The 20,154-nt window shown below is 40.9% G+C and overlaps 1 protein-coding gene across 7 annotated transcripts in view; it reads right to left on the minus strand.

Moving 5' to 3' along the window:
- auts2a (activator of transcription and developmental regulator AUTS2 a) overlaps positions 1-20,154 on the minus strand; it is a 385,883-nt gene that overhangs the window by 126,797 nt on the left and 238,932 nt on the right. For all 7 annotated transcript variants that reach the window (XM_086097994.1, XM_086097993.1, XM_086097990.1 and 4 more), the window contains one exon: positions 9,701-9,730. In XM_086097994.1, the coding sequence (XP_085954120.1) occupies positions 9,701-9,730 (30 nt within the window). The remainder of the gene's footprint in view (positions 1-9,700; positions 9,731-20,154) is intronic.

The raw sequence follows: 20,154 nt of genomic DNA on the forward strand, positions 1-20,154 counted from the left end.
AATTGGAAAACCTGATGCACTGTGTTTGATTATGAATACAACTCAAGTCGTGTTACATACGTAAAAAAAAATCACACACACACATGGCACAATAAATAATCTGCATAGCAGTCTGATATTTTATATATATTTTTAATTGGCTGCTTCCATTTAATTATCGATCTGACATTGAGAGCAAAATCGTCTCCTCCCTGACCTTCTCTCTTTTGGTCTCCTGCTTTGCCGTGTCATTTCTATGCTGCCGGGTGTGGAAGGCACACTATGGTGGTGTGTTGGCAGAGGTGACGCGGCATCAACAGGGAGAGGACAGGTGTGTGCGTACATTAGCACATGTGCTGGACTGTCTGGAGAGTGTTGCTGCCTGCTGGCCGGGTCATCCGTCAGACAGGGTCTATCCGTCCAACACCCCCCCCCCACCCTGGGGCCCATCAGTGTGGCTTCCTGCCAGCCCTACAATCTCTACATTAATTTCTCATCTGGGCTGCCCTAATGAGCTCCGCCTGCTCGTCCACCTCGGAGACTCTACTGATTAGCAGACGGGGGGCAACCATTTGTCAATGGCCAGAGATGGCCTTTACACTGCTGACCTTGCTGCCAAGGAAAGGAAGATCAAACGGGAGGTGTAGGAGTATCTCAGTAACAATGACTACGTTTACATGCAGTCAAAAACCTTTTCAAAACCCGAATATTGGCAATAAAACGCACAAAACCCCGAATGTGCTGAATAAGACCCCTGGGGTACCCCTTTTGTAACCCGAATATTTGTTCATATGAACGCAGTTGGAATACCTCGATTGAACAAGGCGTTTGTTTGTGTTCTGCACATGCTCCATTCGCAAGATTCCTTTCTTGTCTTTTGAGTACAGGAACTACTTATATGCGCGGTGGACATCCTACGATGCCTCTCGCGAACCGAGCCTAACAATACATTGATTTCTCCGCAGCGTTTTCACGTTATTTTATGTCTCTACAGCTTAAATCCCACAGGGTGTCTGTATACTGTACACACATATAAGCATGTATATTTATTCATGCGTCTGGCGCGCAACCCACTGGAAATACACAAGCAGAGGCAATAAACATGACGACAGAGCAAAGAACCACACTTTTGGAGCGTAGAGGAAATTATCTACTTTATTAGTGTGGTGACTGTGAGTGACATGAATATAATGTATTTTACTGACTGTAGAAAGTTAAAGGGGAAGTCAACCCCTCAAAAAAAAATATTGGCAATAATATGTTCTGTGCAGCCCCACTAGTCTAAATACTGTATTTTGGTTAATATTGCGTTAGTGGAATATAAATTAAGTAGCAAAATCCAGCAGGTTTTTTTTTACATCAGAAGGCAGCCATTTTGCTGGTGAGTGAAAATGACATCACAGTTGCGCAGGTCTCAGGTAACAACCAATCACAGCTCAGCTTCAGAAAATAGGTGAGCTGTGATTGATTGTTGATTGAGCCCCTGAGCAACTGTTCAGTTGACAGCAAGTGGTAAAATGGCCCCTAAAATGGATAAAAACGGTTGGATTTTGCTTCATAACTCATATTCTAAAAATGTAATATTAATTAGAATGTCATGTTTAGACTAGTGAGGTCACATCTAACATATTATTGTCAAGAAATGTTTAAGGTCGACTTCCCCTTTAAAAGCAGAAATGACGACTATTTGCGTAATGACGTCCGTGCGTCGCAATTTCAATCAGGTTATGCGTATAGTAGTAACGCTGTCCGCTTACGTATGTTTATGGGTTATCCCAAATGTTTCTTGAATGTTAGTAGCTTCTAAAATGTAATTAAAAGTTATTTTAGAATTAAATACTGCCCCAAAAAAGAGGTTTAGCAAACATTGTGTAGATTTTTTTTTTTTTGTCATCTAGTGGTGAACTAATAGAAGATTTGAGTATCGGTCTCAAAAAAGTGGTATCGAACATCGCTACATTTAGTGATATGGGAAAACCTGGCAGTGTGTAGAGTTTTTTTTTATCCACTGTAGCTGGTATGTACTGTTTTTTTTACTTCAAGTAAATGATTACAGCTCCTATAATATAGACTATAATAAGACTGACTTCCGGCTCTTTTTCTTCTCCCGCATCCAACATGGTGGATCATTTCCTCTGTTTATATGTGATGGTGGCGAGCCATGTTCCTGTGTGAACGTGCCTCACAAGGAGCAGGGATTTGCCAGTTATTGGATGGAGCGGAGCCGTGTAGGTCTGTGACACCCGCTAACCTTGGACAGGGCTACTGGGACTCGGGGGGGTATCCATCACTGTGGCAGCCCTGAGACCCAGACCGGGGGTAAAGCCACAGAAGTTGCAGGGGGAGGGAAAAAAGCTAGTAAAAATTTAATGCACTCCGCAGAGCGGTCATGTCATACTTGGTTATGGAAAATAATCCCAGATGCCTGCAGTGCTAAAATGGAGCTATAATGTGCTCGCCTCCTAACCCGCCCTGACAGCCATGATGTACGACTACCATTACCGGAAAATATCACTTCAACTAACCCGTGATCCGGCTCCGCTAAGGGTCATATTATCCATGAGGAACAAATTACACTCCCCCAAAGTAAATACAAATTTCCTGCACTGACTGAGTACAAAGCGCAGGGGGAAGAGGAGGAAGGGGCCAGGCGGGAACGTTACCTATGACAACGCTCCGCAGAGTGACAAGGATGATAAAGTACATGACAAATCACTGGCTGACAGGGTACTCTAGTGCAATCAGCCTCAGCCTCAACCTAGTGAGCACCCACTCAAGCCTGTAAACACTACTCTCCTCCTTTGGAGGGGGCAAAACACATAATCTTTTAACACTGACAAGTTGCTCTTTCCTTTTTATTACTCTTCTTTCCCACTGCGGTGCAGGGAGGGCGGGTTTGGGTGGTGGGGGTTGAATTGTAAACTGGTTTTATGTACAGTGCTGCCAAGTCATTGAGAAACACAACTCTTCGGTGAGAATTGCCAGAGGGCAAACACAGCAAAACAATAAAGGAAGATAAATAGCAAATTGTATTTTATGTCAAGGACAAACAGGTTCTTCCCGGCTGCACCCACTTACCATCCCTTGCCCCAAATGACTCCACACATTACGGTACGGTCTTGCTTGGACATTAATAATAAAGCAAACCTATTTTAAATAATAGCATGTAGAGTCTGTGGAGACGGACGGATCAAGTAAACAACAATTTTGAGAATATTTTTTCAAAAGCTCTGATGTGATTAAACCTGTAACAGCCTGAGTGTTGCAAATGGTTAATTTGAAAAGCACTTGAGCACCAGTGGATATTCATCCTAAAATATTGAAGTAGTAGTTTCAAGATGCCACTTATAAGCAAAATCACTTAAGCGGCAATGAGTCGAGAGAGACTGCCTAAGTGCTCCTAACAATCTTATAAAATCAAGGTCCAGACTTTGTAGCTAAATGATGACTCTTGACTAAGTGTTTTGTATAAAAGATGCATTTTGGTAAGCCTAATGGCAAGAGGAGGCTATTCTTGATGGATGCATATGAATGATCTTTGACACATCATGACTAGACCTGTCTAATCCCAATTGAAATTAACATTTGGGACTGGTTAGCCGTGACCCTAATGATGAAAAGCGCTACAGAAAATGCTTTTTAACCCCATTAAGCCTGAACCATGAAATATATGAGTGAAAATTCTGATTCTTTGTAAATAGAGTATTTATTGGTCCTTTTGAAGAAAAAGTTGTGAAAATCAACCTAATTATAAGACTTTTCATTTGTGTCACAATGCTTTAAATCCATACATTTACAACTGTCAAAAATATAATAACAGACTTATCACACATATTAGTATTTCCAAAATACTAATTTGATCCCAAAACACGTATAAATACGTTCCATTTTAAATATTACCATGGTCCCAAAAATGATTAATGTTTTCTTTCATGTTTTTTTTTTTTTTTGCTAGAACATACAGAAGGCTTTGCTGCAGCCTCTGAACTGAAAAGGGACGCTTAAAGAATGGAAGTTATTACAAAAACAGCCAGCAGGGGGCAGCAGAGTATAAGAGATCAACCAGGGCCATGTTGCAACAAGCTGTTTTCCCCACTGTCTTAAACAGATTTGTGAATAACGATGAAACTTAGCTATATTCTAATGCTGATTGCAGCAAAACGGAAACGGATACAAGCATACTTTTTTTTTCCTGACGAAAGAAGAGACTCTAATCTTTCTTTTAGTAGGGTCCATGTTTTTATAGTAATAAAAGACAATATTCTGTGGGCCTTGCAAAATCAGTCAACATCCAGTAAAACAACCAGGAGCGAAGGGGGTTGCTTTAGTGAAAATGGCTGGGAGTGAATGAGTTAATAAGTAGAGGTGTCTGTCCTTTCTCAGTTGGGGCGATCTGGAAAAGCCATCAGCTGGGTGATACTGCCCTCTAACGGATTATCCGTGCAGTGCATGTGTCAGATCATATACGTCGGGATTTTAATGGGAAAAAATATTATTCTCATGAAATAGAGGGCTCAAAATGCGTTGTATTTAATATGATACGTTTGGCTTCATAGGGTTAAAGTGTACCTCTGGAGTAACATTTCGAGGTATTGATGGGGAAATGCATACCTGGTGTACCCATTTTTGTGCCTAGTCTTGTATTTGCCAAAATAATTTGACTCAATTTTAATACTAGTCATCGTGCTTGGGGCGGATGTGACGTCACAATGTTTACAGGCCGTCACTCGCGTCAGATTGAGAATTTCGGGCTCAAAACTGCTCCAGCCATTGCTATCATGGCAACATAAAGCTGTACTTGTGTCCGCACACCCATGTAGAGGGCGCAGGGTGGCAATGGTTAATTTGCCTGTCAGACAGTAACACAAACCAATGGATTTTAACAGCGGTGTTAAAAGAGGATGATTTTGCTGTAATGGGCTCTTTGCTCATAATCTCCAGCGTTGCTGAAATACAGTTTGGTCTTTTCCACTTTAAAAAAAAAACTGTTATTCTGTACGTGCTGCTTACAGAACTTGCCCAAATTAACCAACATCCGCCCAGGCACTGAGCAACAAAAAAGAGAAGGGCTTTCTTTAATAATATACAGGTATGCCTCTTCTTACATCCAAGGATATAAAGATACAGTTTAAGTCAATATTCTAGTGTTGTGGTGATTTTAGACATAGGTTATCAATATAGTAATAGACAATCCCAGGTCGTGGACTCGCTCCCAAAATCCTGATATCCTGATTGGCTAATCGTGCCGACGTCATTGGATTTGTAACTTAATGACTGTTTGTGCTTTTGAAAAGCATTACATGTTAAGTAGTTATTCTACTTGTATATTTGTTAATGCATATTCATAGATACTGTAGATAGATGTAAATGATAAATTTGGATTAGTATAACTACATTTCCCGTGATCAGTTCCAGAAGCAAGAAGTATTACTAGTTCCATTTTGACTTAAGACGTGCACCTGCTAATGACTACATAAGAAAAAGAGACAGAAATGTGACAGACTGACAAACAAGAAACAAGAAACAAGAATAAACGTCAGACGACGAACAGAAAAGCTGGCATCATGTCTTCGCTGTTGATTACAAACAAGTGTGGAATTACTACAAGGATGTATTTCTGGAGGGAAAAAATTTGCATTTATGGTTTGCTTTTCAGACTCTTTTAAAGGGGAAGTCAACCCAATTTTTTGGGGGACAATAATATGTTCTATGCAGCCCCACTCGTCTAAATATACTATTCTGGTTAATATTGAGTTAGTGGAATATGAGTTAAGCAGCTAAATCCATCCGTTTTTATCCATCTCCGGGGGCGGCCATTTTGCCACGTGCTATCGACTGAAGATGGCATCACAGTTGCTCAGGTCTCATAAACAACCAATCACAGCGCAGCTTCAGAAAACAGGTGAACTTTGATTGGTTGTTGCCTGAGCCCTGAGCAACTGTGATGTCATCTTCAGTCGACAGCAAGTGGCAAAAATGGCCGCCCCCTGACAGGGATAAAAACGGCTGGATTTTGCTTCATAACTCATAATCAATCCACAAATGTAATATTATCCAGAATGTCATTTTTATACTAGCGAGGTCACACTAATGCTGTCAAAGTTAAAGCGTTAACTAATTAATTAATCACCAAAAATTATCACATTAATCATGTATTAACGCAGATTAATCACACTTTTAATTAATTTTGACCGCAGATGATCCTTTATCTGACAGCGGATGGATACCTTAAAGGTAGCACAGGTTGTGTTTGAGCAATAAACATAAGTACATGTATTAAAGTAAAGCTGTTAATAAATGGTTGCGTATATGACATTCAGAATATTTATCCATGTCAAAATATTGGGCTCATTCTTTTTTTATTTTAAATTATGCAAGTAATTAACTGATTAGAAAAAGAGGCGGATTAGAGCGTGCATTGGATTAAAATGATGTTGGAAAATTTTGCTAAAAAACTTTTTTAATTAGGCGATTAATTGTGATTAATCAAAATTCAAAGATGTGATTAATTTGATTTAAAAAATTAATCGTTTTACAGTTCTACATTGTCAAGAAATGTTTAAGGTTGACTTCCACTTTAAGGCTTGGCTGTGAATACACTTATGTTATAATCCGTTTTATCCACGACAGATATGATGTCATGGCGTTAAATGCAAAGAGCCCATTTCTAATCGTTGGGGTAGGTGACTGAGGCATATTACACAAGGTGAGGAACTGTTTAAATTTGTGAGAACAATATTGTCTCCTTTATTGATAATGCAACTAGAGCAAACAATACTATTGTTACGAAGTGATTTCAGCCAGCACACTTTTTGTTGATCGTCTAAAACTGTGTACTGATTTTAAAACGCATGTGTGTACTGCTTAACATGCGATCATTTTAGAGAGGGCCCATACTTTTGTAATGCGCAAAGGCTCATATAGTTTCACACGCACACACACATGCACACACATATGAGCAAGATCCAAATGGTGTCTTATCTGAGTCTGGCAGTTCCAGCCGACACGGCAGAGACCTGCTACACAGGCAGAACATGATTTCTCCAGGGGACACTTTTTCCATTTCCTGCTTTTGAAGGGAAACTAAATAAGCCACGTTTGTCGCCATTGAAATACATTTGACCCATTAAAACGATTCCGCTCTTTTTGGCATCCTTCTCTACTGCGGGCTTGTAAAGTAGACCACATCATCCACCGAATGCAAATCAAAACAGGGGCAGTGGGCGAAGTGTGGAAAGGGCCTGGCAGGAACAGATAGTGGCAGAGGTGATGTGGACACCGGAGGGGTAAAAGCGTCATGTGGGAGCTGAAATTACTCGCGAACAACAAGGCAGAACACATGAGGCAGGCCCTGTCACAGGGGTCCCCTATTTACTAATTCACTCCTCTGTTACTTAAACACACAATTAATCAATGACAGCAAGCTGTAGTCGACACTGTTCGTCCGAGGCGGAATGTGCGCCCGAGTGAATTAATACAGTCAGTTGAGGGATTATAGGGCAATACGCTCTCTCCTGCTTCCAGAAACGAAAAGGAAACTACAAAGAGAGGACCAATTTAAATCGACAACACAGAGTAATGACTCAATTTTCTGCACTGTCTAAGCAAAAGGGGGAAAAAAGCATTACGAAACTATTAGCGTGGAGCGAAAGTATTTTTTTGCTAGATACCTTTATTTTCAATTAAATCAAACGGAATATCTGGACTAATTACTGAGACTGGATGAAATTTTACTAACGGGATTCAAAACATGTCTTGACCAACATACAGTATCTCACAAAAGTGATGCTTCACATTTTTGCAGATATTTAACTCATTCAAACCCAAAAATGTATAAATAAGGTTTTTAATACTTTATCATTCACTCCCAAAAACGTATGAATGTTATTTATTTATATTTTTTTTAATGTTTTTTATGCCAGAGCATACAACTTCTGACATGAAGCGGTGGCTTAAAGCAATGGTAGTTATTACAAAAATTAGGTGGCAGCAGAGTATAAGAGATCAGCCATGGCCACGTTGCAACAAGCTCTTTTTGCCAGTGTTTTCAACAGGTTTGTGAATAATGATGACATTTAGCTATATTCCAATGCTAATTGCTGCAAAACGGAAACAGTAAAAGACTCTAATCTTTCTTTTGGTAATTTACATGTTTTTATAGCAACAAAACACAGTATTCTGTGGGCCTTGAAAAATCAGCAAAGGGGGTTGCTTCAGTGAAAATGGCTGGGAGTGAATTTTGCATTTTCATGGGAGAACGCTGACGAAAAAACACTTTGACACAATGAAAAGCAGTCAGTGTACAACTCATATAACTGGTGCCCTCAAAATACAGCCATTAATAGCTAAAACCCTGGCAACAAAAGTGAGTACACCCCTTAGTGAAAAAGTCCTAATTTAGCTCAGTTGTATTTTATTAGTAAGTACTCCATGCCCAAAAGAGTTAAGGTAGTGGTGGAAAATAATAGTGGCCACACAAAATAATGACACTGTGGGCATTTTAACTTAGGGTGTAGTCACTTTTGTTGCCAGAGATTTCATTAGTAAAGGCTGTATTTTGATTTATTTTGAGGGGACAATACGTTTATACTGTTATACTGTATAAGCTGTACACTGACTCCTTTTCACTGTGTGAAAGTGTCATTTGTTCAGTGTTGTTCTAAGAAAATAATTAAATATCTGCAGAAAAGTGAGATACTGTTAAACATCAATTGACATTTTTAAATGTCAATATTTCAGAAGGAATTTTAGCTTATGACAGACCAATTTTTTTTTATTTAATTGCAACATTTAGGATCAATAATTGTTTGTAAAATACTCCTTAAAATTTTGTTTGTAGGTGAGCACTGACAAAAGTAAGCAAATGCCTTTGATCATATTTAATGTAAACATTACCATGGCACATATTAATCCAAATGTTGTTCTACAATAAATCTCTGCTGGAAAGTCAAAACTTTTTGTCAATGTCATATTTTTCCAATGACATTATTTTAGTCTCTAAACGGCAAACATATCTCAACAATAATTTCTTCTTACATAGCTTAGGTGAAAAATGTTTTGAGTTTGATGTCTGGACTTCCGAGATCCTAATTATGAACCCTCTTTTTTTGCATATATTAATAAGCATGTTCATTTGTACCTCTTGATTTTCACATTTGATTTTTTAAAGGTGTCTATGTAAGAATTGGACGAATGACTGAAATGTGCGACAATACAACCTGTGATTCCTTGATCGTTGTTTACATTTTTTGTACCCAGTGTATGCATTTGCTATGTATGTTCAATTCATAGAGAAAACAAAAGGGATACAAACTAAATGTAAACCAGCAACGTGTAAAAATGCAAGGTATTGACTGTGTTTGTGTTATTTTAAGCAAAATAGAACATCATAACAAGGTCAAACCGACACAGAATATTGCACGAATAAGCAAGATACCCAATACCGAACATTGTATTTTGCAGATTTGGTTTTAAGGAAAAAGAAAACCTTCAATTCAACTTCATGAGAAATCCTTAAAATATTGAGTAGTCTAATTTAGATTGTGTACCTCACTAAGCTCATTTAAAATAAATACATAACGGTCATATTGAGTGTGTAGTATTCATTAATAGGGTGTTTTGTTCTAATTAAATGAAGTGTCAGGCTTAAACCATGAAGAGTGAATCGGATACAAAAGTGATTCAGACACAGCCACAACTCTGTGAAAACTGTCTGACTTACCTTATCGTCCTGGTCAGTCTCGGTGTCGCACTGAAAGAGAAAGAAAGACAAATCACATATTTGGTGAGGTTCCATGCATTTTAAACTGCGATACACTTCAAAATCGACTGCATGTCGAATCTTTTCAATGAAGTGTGAATGTCACAAGATGATTGACGTCTTGTTGATCCCTTGATGAGAGACTGTATATATAAAACTCAATTGGGGCTGGAACCTCATGAACTTCAACAACAATTATGATTCCATGTCGTGTATTGTGGCTTGAGGCTGGGGACGAAGAGGGGGAGGAGGAAGGCAACCTTGTCAGTGGGGACAGGAAAAAGGTGGTTAGATTTCATTTTCCCCCCCTACAATTTCAATTTCAAGGTCCACTTAATTCTTTATCAACTAATTAGTGTCATGCTGGGTGACTGGCAGCCTCAAAGTTGTGCATATGGCTGAGGTGCAGAGAAGCACTGAAGTCAGTAATGAAGAAGGGACGGGGAAGGGGCGTGGGGGGTGGGGGATATAGGCAGGGGTTGGCATCATATATTTGTGTGTGGGGGAGAGGGAAGTGTGAGAGAGAAGAGGATGAAAAGATTGACAGCCCAGGGAGGAAGTGACAGAAGGCACTTCTGTCTTGGCTCTCTATCTTTCTCCCCCTTTTTTATTTTAATTTTTTGCTTCAATCAAATTTTTTTTTGCTGATCTGGACCCTACAGAGCTCAAAGGTAGAAGGCTGGCCATGTGGCTGGTATGTTTCTCGGGCAGGATGCTAAAAAGGGGCCATGCGAGCTCAGCAGGAGCATAGCATCCAATTTACAGGCCTGTCCCACATGGCCCCAGGGGCAGCCGGCGGCACGCTGCCATGATGGTCAGCTCCAGAAACTCATAAATTATGCAGAGGCAATAAACGCACTGGGCAAACACTCCTCAGACGTTCCCTTGCTCTTTATTTCTCTCTCACTTGCTCTCTCCCCACTTCGACAGCATTCCAACATGCATCCCCAATACGGTGTGAAAGCCAACACCCTTCACTGCAGGATGAATAAATGAGAAAAGGGAGTCAAGGTGGTTGGACAATTGCCCTGCAGGAATTGAATTAGGAAGAAATTATGGAGCTGGTACGCAGGGAGCTTCCACTCGATTACGAAGACTTACGTTTTTGTGTCCATTCATCCGAAAGACCGAATTAAAATGCAATCCGATGGAAAACAGGGTCAATGTAGTTCATGCCAAAGGTGTTTCATTGGTTGAGGCCAAGACCCTAATTGTGTTTTTCCACATCAGTCTATTTGAATCTTGCACTGGCTTGGTCAACAACAAAACAAGACCAAAAAAAAACAATTCAGGGTAAAAACAAAAATGCCACTATACTGTACAGTCCTGGGCCTGGCTTTAGTTTGGTTTTCCTCTTCAAAGTATGACAATGAGAAAGTGGGAAAATGATAGGGCACTGAAAGCATTAGTGAGGAGACAAAAAACAACAAATTATGAGAAATGAGGGTCTCCTATATTTACTTTTCAGCATGTGGCTGATGGTGAGGATCTTTTGACGGCATATTAGGGCCACGTATAAATGTATGTTTTTTAGAGGGCGGGGGCAATATTCAGAGAGAAAAACTCACATAAAAAAATTGGCGACGTCATAAAGTGGCACATTTGCGAGTTTGGATATAAAGTGGCATATTTGCTAGAAAAAAAAGCTCAGAAATGTACGAGAAATACACGTAGCATACTACAAGGTTTGTGCCAATACTTTTCGGTCGGGTTTTCAAATAAGGAGACCATAACCATATCATGTTAACCATTTGCACTTTGAAGCGTTGGGTACTGCCAGCGACAAAGACGCCTCGCTTTGCGAAGGTCCACACCCTGAGGATCAAGTTAATTTGTTAAAAATGTATATTTACTTGTACATTTATGTTTCTAGAATTATTATTTACAATAAAAATTTCTTACTTTTTTTTTTTTTTTTGTACAAGTAGCTAAGTTGACGTGTCGAATCTGCTGCTCTCCGTCATTCACTAGCATTTACCTTAAGCATGCTAGCTTCTGATTGGTTAGTGCTTAGTCAGCTGATAGGAGATCAGGAAGTGTTGTCGCTCTAGCTGCCGTGTATGACGAGTAAAGTTTAAATTAAGAATGAATCCATCTCCATCCTGCCTTTTAATTTTATAACCAGTGTCCCATTATCTATCCAGTTTTTTCTCCGCTTCCGGTCACGTTGGCGCAGCACGTCTGCGACACGGGCTCCGTGGAAAGCTGCAGTTCTTCTAACCTTTTCCTTATTTAGCTTTTAATTTTTGACTTTTTTAAATTATGAGCCACTTGCTCGATCTGTCCGCGACTCCTACCGCGAGTTACAGTACACGTCGGGGCTCCGAACGGAGCCTAATCTACCAACGGCTCGTGGCGTGTGTGGACAGGGGAACAAAGGAACGACATGGCTTTGTTGTCCGACATCAGAGACTCGCTCTGGGCCCTCGGCTCAACAGGCGACACGCCACCCCCCGACCTGCCGGAGGAGATTTAGCGAGCAGACCCGGGGAAACGCCGCCGGAGGAGAGGACAACGAGGTGGAGCACGCCAAAGACTCCGGAGGAGAGGATGCAGACCAGCGCTGCCGTCCTTGCTGCTCGGAGACGTGAGGTCCTTGGAGAGCAAGCTGGATGAGCTGAGGAGCCTCACCTCGGCCTGCCGCGAGCACCGGGACGCCTGCGCCATGGTGTTCACGGAGACATGGCTCCACAACTTTAATTTGATCTCTTTCTATTCTGTTGTTTTTTCTTTACTGTAACTGCAGCTGGACGGAGTCCAGGAAAAAGTTCCCCACGGGGAAAATAAAAGTATATCGTATCGTATCGTATCGTATCGTATTAACGAATCCTCACATTAGACTATAGCTACGCTACGTGTATTTCTCATAAGTTTCTGAGTTTTTTGCGAGAGGGCAGTAACTAGTGCAGGTTACATACGTGTATGTTTATGAAATTTCTTAAAATATATCTTGAGATATTACCAGAGGCGGATATTCCATCAATAATGACAGAAGGACTGTCAATCAGTCAATAACAGACGGCCATTTTGTTGACGATTGATGGGAAACTTTGAAAACTGATGGACTAATAAGCATTGCCAGAAGTGGGTTTGGTCCGTCAAAATCCTTTAAGTCAATCACAGGTAAGTATGGACCGTTTCATATTCATTGGGACAATCGTACCCCACACACTGTGATATTTTTGGCGTACAGAAAATAACGTGAAAACGCTGCGGAGAAATCAATATATTCACATTGGGCGAGGTGAGTTAGTGGCAATGTAAGATGGCTGCTGGTGGCTTTACTTCTCGCTTCGATGGCATTAGCAGTCCATGTTATTATATATTTTATATCCATAACTGCGTGGATGTTCTGCACTGAAAAACATGTCAGAAGAGCAAAAGCTGTTGTAAACATTCTTTGTTGTCATTTAAATGTATGTAGACTGTTCTTGTACCCAAACTTTTCTTGTTGATAAATGGTGAAGTGTTGTTCATATGCCGTAGATGCTTTTCACTGCCCCCTTTAGTCTGGAACAGTAGTTCTCAACTCAACCGCGGTCTTCGAGTACTCTTATCCAGCCTGTTTTCCATGTCTCTCTCTGCCAACACAGGTGTTTTGAACGATCAACTAAGCAAGCTCTGCATGAAACCTGATAACGATCCTCAGCTGGGTTTGGCAGGAGGGAGACATGGAAAATAGGCTCGATAGGAAGAAGAAGAAGAATAAGAAGAAGACGGAGAAGGAAGAGAAGAAGAATACAGAGAAGAAGTGCAGGAGAAGATAAAGAAGACAATGAAGAGGAAGAAGACAACGACAAACAAGAACTCCAGAACTGCGTAATATATGAAAATTGTATTTTTGATACTTGAACACTTAATACCGGCCGGCGAACCTTACAGGACGATCCTAAAACAGCAGCTGTTATTTAGCAATGATGGAAGCGCGGCTAAAATAACGACAACCCATTGACAGGTTACAATTTGGTTTGGCTTGAAATAATGACAGCGTGTCGATGACGGAGGAGTGTCCCTGCCGTTGACGAATAACAAAATTCATTGACACGCCCACCTCTGGATATTACACGATACATTTGCACAAACAACAGATCTTTACCCATATAACATCCACTCTGTACTCTTGGAAAACTGGATGACAGATACAGGGAATAGTACCAGTTATTGCCTGCCTTTGTCAATCGGAAAGTGCATTGAATATTAGGTGTGTCTCAATACTTGAATCCAAATAAGTGCAAATAGGTCAAATACTTTTTTAAAAAAGTGTTTGCATTTCTATACATCCAATTTGCTTTTTGAATAAAGAGCCCCATCTGCTACAGACATCTCTGATGGCCACCCACACACAACTGCCTAATGGAGCTGCAGACAAAATCTGAGTATTAGCTGCCTCGACTACTTCAATCTATTGAAGCCTGCCAGAATGTGACACCACACCGAGTACTCATTAGCGACTCCTCTGACGGTACACACAGCACAATCGGGAACACGGGCGTAAGGCAGGTTCAAATAACCAACATTATTTGAGTTTTATCTATCATGTTGGGAGCAACTTTTTTTTTTCAGTTCCCCTTTATCTTCTCCCTCGTTTTCCCCTCTCCTGCTTGCGCAGACGATTGCTTTGATTGCCAAGAGAGAAGCCGGCTGGAATGACTTGCCCTTGCTTGTGAAGCAAATGGAACATCCTAATGGAACTCATCGTATTATACGATGCAAAAGTGCCATAGCTCATTACTTTAAGATAAAAGGATATCATTCTAGACGGCAAGCAGAATTGACTTTCTGTGCTGCGACTTGATGATGATTTAATCAACTGCTCTCTTTCACTTCTCATCCTGCCGCCTGTCGCATTCGCAGGTACCACTAAACGAAGCACTCATGCTGCTAGTGGGGGGAGAGAAAATAAAATAAATTGCTATCATTACGTTCTTTTCCCCGGGAATAGAGGTATGTAAATTTCCCAGGGCAACAAAAGGGGGAATACAATGGAAAACTTAATAAAATTGAAATATCGTTTATAATAACAATAAAAAAGCTCAAAATCAGGCTTGGCATGCAAGCACAGACAATACAATCATCCTTACAGAGTAGGAGATTTCACACAAAAGGAACAAATAAGGAGGACTGGATAAAGATAGAACAAAAAAAAATCCCACTCACACAAGCTAGCTCGAGTTGTCACTCACTCATACATACATACAAGTGGTCAAAGCAAAAACAATCAAATATTTTCATGCAGGGGAGACAAATGCCTTTGTACTGTGTGTGGAAAGTGTAATGTGGCATGGCATTTCTATAAAACATGTACCTATTTGTAAATAACGAGAGCCGAGGACATTGAGTAGACTGGCACGTGGGACATTCTAAATATTGGTTAAGTGTAGGAAATAAAATAATAATTAAAAAAAAGCTTACGTCGCTTAATATGTCAAAAAAATTGCAATCACTTGTCACCCACATTTATGTGGACATCTCTACTTATGCCCATATCTTCTTCTTTTCCTTTTCCACCACAGCAAATCAGTTGCCTCCATCTAACCCTGTCGTCTGCATCCTCAGCTCTCACACCAACTACCTTCATGTCCTCTTTAACTACATCCATAAACCTCCTCTTTGGTCTTTCTCTAGACCTCCGTCTTGCTACGGCTAACCTTCATTTGCCTCCTTTCCAGGGCAAACCTCCACGCCTCTAGCTTCTCCTCCACCTGTTCCCTGCTCTCACTACAGATCACAATGTCATCTGCAAACATCATAGTCCATGGAGATTCCTGTTTAACCTCATCTGTCATCCTGTCCATTACCATAGCAAACAAGAAGGGGCCAAGAGCTGATCCCTGATGTAGTCCCACCTCCACTTTGAACTCCTCCGTCACACCTACAGCACACCTCACCACTGTCTTACAGGCCTCATACATGTCCTGTAGGTCAACAGCACCGATGGCGGTCGTTGTTAACCCGGGCCTCGACCGATCCGGTATGGAAATCATATATTTGATTCACATGTTTGATTTGGTCAAAGTTTGTACGTCGGATTCCCTTACTGACACAACTCTCTGTATTTATCTGGGCTTGGGACCGGCACAAGAAGACACTGGCTTGTGCCCCCTTGCCCCATATCAACCTCTAAAAATAACACAATGATCACCCCAATCTTATTATCGTATTTCATGGATGAAAATTTTTCCTCATTAAAGTGATATAAGCTTCTGTAGTGAGCGCCTAAATGGAAAGAAACATTTAATAGATAATCGGAAATATTGGGGCGATCGTGCTAAGATGATCAAATGTTGATATGATATGCGGATAAGTAGAAATATCACAAACTTCGCTGACGACTGATCCGTTTTCAAACATTAGTGATGTTTAGTTTATGTATATAACGTGTTTAGACTGTAGTACAACAAGTGAGGAGGGAAATATTACTTTAGTGTCGGCAATTTAGAGCCATTTGGATCTGTTTTATAAATAAACCACGGGAGCCGCAAACCTTTTCATTTCTGCTGCAGACTCCCATTAAATTGGGTGGCCTTTTCGAAGCAATAAAGCAGTGCATCCGCCATATTGGATGTGACCAACGTATTAGCCATTAAAGGGCAAATAATGGGCGCCTTTGGAAATGCGCTCCTAGCGTGCAATTGTTCACGCTGACCGTTCGTAAACTCACGGTATTGCTCAAATTTGCCGTTCCGAAATTCAGAGTGCACCAAAAATCGGACAGTAGGAGATGGAAACAGTACAAGCAAGATGTGAGGGTTTTGGCCTGATGAGGGATATAAAAGTTGTCTTTCATTATTGGTGAGCCGTGGATAATTCTCAAGTTGGTAAGTTATTAACTTTTTTCCAGAAGTTTATGGTTTAAGGTGGTGGTTGTTAAGTTGGCTAACGCTGATGTGAGCTAGCTGTGTGGTACAGCATTTTTCTCCATTTTCAAATCTGCCAATGTAACCACGACAAAACACTAGTAGTAGTCCTGCTAACACAACACACTGGTGCATTCAGAAACTAATGGGAGGGGAGCATACTTTGTCTCTCTGAACATATGCGCTCTCACTCTACCAAATGTGCCTAATATTCGCAAAATTGAGTTGGAATGACATAATAATCAATCAATCAATCAATAATCAATATCAATGGTTTGGTATTAATCCAATGAGTTCTGATTTGATGATACATCTCCAAGGAGCAAATGAATGAGGTATCTTCAATCGCTTCTTTTCACCAAATTCAATACGACAGCAATGCCGACGTACTCAAGACGGCCTCTATATATATGTACTGTAAATGGTAACATTTGCCAAGGCTTGTCAGAAGGGACACCATTCAAGATTTTAGACTTAGAAAAAACAAATAAACAGGTAAATGTGGTGTAACCATATCCTTTAAGAGTCTTGTGGCTTTGCAAGTCATTTTTAAAAACGTCAACAAGGAAAGGAAAACCTAATTTCTTATAAGTCTGTTTTTGTTTAAGCAGGTGACTCCCAAAATTCAGTTAGTGCTACAATTATAGTTAATGTGAACTCGTGAATAAATCTGCAGCACTTTAGTTAAATGTAAAACAATGTTACACATGGAAAAGAAAAACACTGGGAGGCCATGTGTGCTAAATCCCAGAGGTTTTACATTTCTTACAAAATGATTATTGTCTACAGCAGTGGTGGGCAAACTCGGTCCTCAAGGGCCGGCGTCCTGCAGGTTTTGGAGGTTTCCCTGCTGCAACGCAGCTGATTCCAATCAAAAGGATCGTTACCAAGCTTATGCAGAGCTTGCTGATGAGCTGATCATATATCAGCTGTGTTGGAGAAGGAAAACGTCCAAAACCTGCAGGACTCCGGTCCTCGCGGACCGAGTGTGCCCACCCCTAGTCTACAGCAATGAGTAAAAGCAAAACAGTGGTGCCCATTGAGATCACTCTGACAGACAGGGGAAGGTAAATGTTTTGAACGTAAAGCAACCGTCATGTACAATAATGAAGCCATGAGTCCAGGAAGGGGGGGGGGGGGTGTAGCTGACAAAAGAAATTGATCTCCACTCGAGCTCACCATTTACAGAGGTTAGTATCTATTGTTATACTGTATAACAAGAACCTCGTGTTTAATTTAAGTAACTCAAGAATGTCAAACATTAACTTAATCTTTAAGAGCTGTTGATGTTGGCCGGTATCCGGACCACTTCTGATTACACTGCTGCTCTCATTGGGGTCTTGCTTTTGGCTGCATGCTCCTATAAATTTCTCTGCCCCCTGTCTGAGCGTAAGGCCTTTGTTTACATTGGTCTGAGTTAGAGTGAATTATTCTTGTCCTAAATCCTCCCCATATGTGAGTCGTACTTCTTGAAAAGCAGGGGAACATTAGAAGCCATAGAATAAATGCTATATGTTGCAGCTAAACTATCACCCGCAGGAGAAAGTCTGCTGATCGAGTTAACCAATGAAAGAAATATCTCAACTGCAGACTTAACCACATCACACATTGAAAAGGTATGCAAAGCCAGTATGCGACATTAATTTTACCGCAGAGAAATCCTCTGGTCTGAAATTACTAACATACCATGTTTTGAACTCATTTACTGCCAGTCCAATAAAAATGGAACTTTGACGTCTTTAGCCGTCAATGGCAGTGAATGAGTCAAAAACAAATTTTGTCAAAATAATGGAACTGTAAACTGAACTGAAACAGGGTGTGATTAACAGCCTAATTTTAAATTGTAATCAGTCATACATTTTCTACAAAGGCAACTTATTAAGCCTGCAATGGTTGCACATTGCTCCCCATGAGTGGCGTGAGCCTCAGGTAAAGCTGCTTTCTATCCATGACCATATAATTAATTACGGTTGATAGTGGTTTCATTAAAGCATCCCTTTGCTCACAAGATGGGGTCTGTTTATCAGACTGAGTCAGGCTGCCCAGCATGATGGCTGAAGGGGTTAAAAAAGAGGGAGGAATGCTTGCATGCCTGGAAGCTGGAGTAACAGCATGAGGGATGGCAGCCATTGCCACGGTCAGCTCTGACGGTGCCAATTTGATGAGGTGTTGTCGAGCGCTCCTCGCTCCCTCCTAACAGCTCCTTCCAGATATAGCTGCGCATCCTGATGGTTTTCGGATACAAACAGTCACATGGCAAAATGGTTTTCTCCCCCTCCTGCTGCATTCTGCTCCATCTGCTGCTGGGGCCTGGTTGCCGTCGACCGCCTGCCTGTCACAGCGTGTGTGGAAATTAGCTGGGGAGGAGGTGCTCGCTTGTGCTAATTACATTTTAATCATTGGAAATGTGTTGGCAAATCAAGCCTTGATTGCCATCTTGGAGCCCAGAGCGCCTCTCTGCCATAACGGCATGATATGGCAGCATGCCTGTCCTATTGCTGGGCAGGGGCAATGCTACATTATTCATGGGGACTAGAGAAAGACCCAAATTGACATTTTTGGCATTTTTTTCCAACATTTTAGACATGCAAACAGAGGTGGATATTACATCAATATAGGGAGTCCTCGAGTTACGTCGTACGCGACCTACGCCGTTTCGACTTTACGGTGCCCGTGCCTCGTATGTAGCACCTTCTTTTTTGTTATTTTCCCCATTTTAAAGTTATTTAAAGTTGTGTTGTTACCTCCAGCAACGGACATCATCGAGCAGGTCGGCTTGCCATCAGGCGTGTCATATTTCCACTCGGCCGTCCGTCAACAATGAAGGTCCGTGCGGAAACACGAAATATTGGTTCCGGCCCTGTTTTTTTTTTAAATTACTGTACAAAGTATTTTGATGTGAATATCGACTTTAACGGTGAAATCCGACTTAAGTCGAAATTGGGGTTACATCGCCAGCGTAAGAATGTAATTTAGACGTAACTCGAGGACTCCCTGTTAAATTGACGGAAGGTCTGTCAATCTGTCAATAACCGACACCCGTTTTGTTAAAGATTAACAAATGACGGTAAACGTTGAAAAATTGACAGACTAAGCATTGTCGGAAGTGGGTTTTTGTCCGTCAATGTAATCATCAATAACCGGGTCAGTACCAACGGACCTTCTCAGTCCATCAACGGACGCCTGTCTCAATTACAAACAACGAATACATTGACGGACACCCACTTTGCTGCAGCCGAACCACTCGTTTTCTCCTGCAGTAAATAAGGTCCTCCCACACCATTCTCCAAGCCTTCTCTCTTCTGGCTCTGTCCAAACACAGATTGCTGGCCATGTTGTAGAGTCAGGTGACTACAGACCGTGATGATAATGTTTACCTCCTGTTGTTAATACCTCATTATTGCTACATTTATGCAAGCATTAGTTTAGTGCTCAATTTGTTTATTTTACATCAGGCACGTTGTTACACAACTAATGGGTTCTTTGGTGTGCCATTTTAAGTGAGGCAAGTTAATTAACAGCTAACGTTCCTAAAAAGGAGAAGTATTGAGTTCGCTG

Source organism: Leptonotus elevatus, chromosome 16 (genome assembly GCF_054856555.1).
Source record: "Leptonotus elevatus isolate MCC_2025b chromosome 16, RoL_Lele_1.0, whole genome shotgun sequence".
NCBI classification, from domain to species: domain Eukaryota; kingdom Metazoa; phylum Chordata; class Actinopteri; order Syngnathiformes; family Syngnathidae; genus Leptonotus; species Leptonotus elevatus.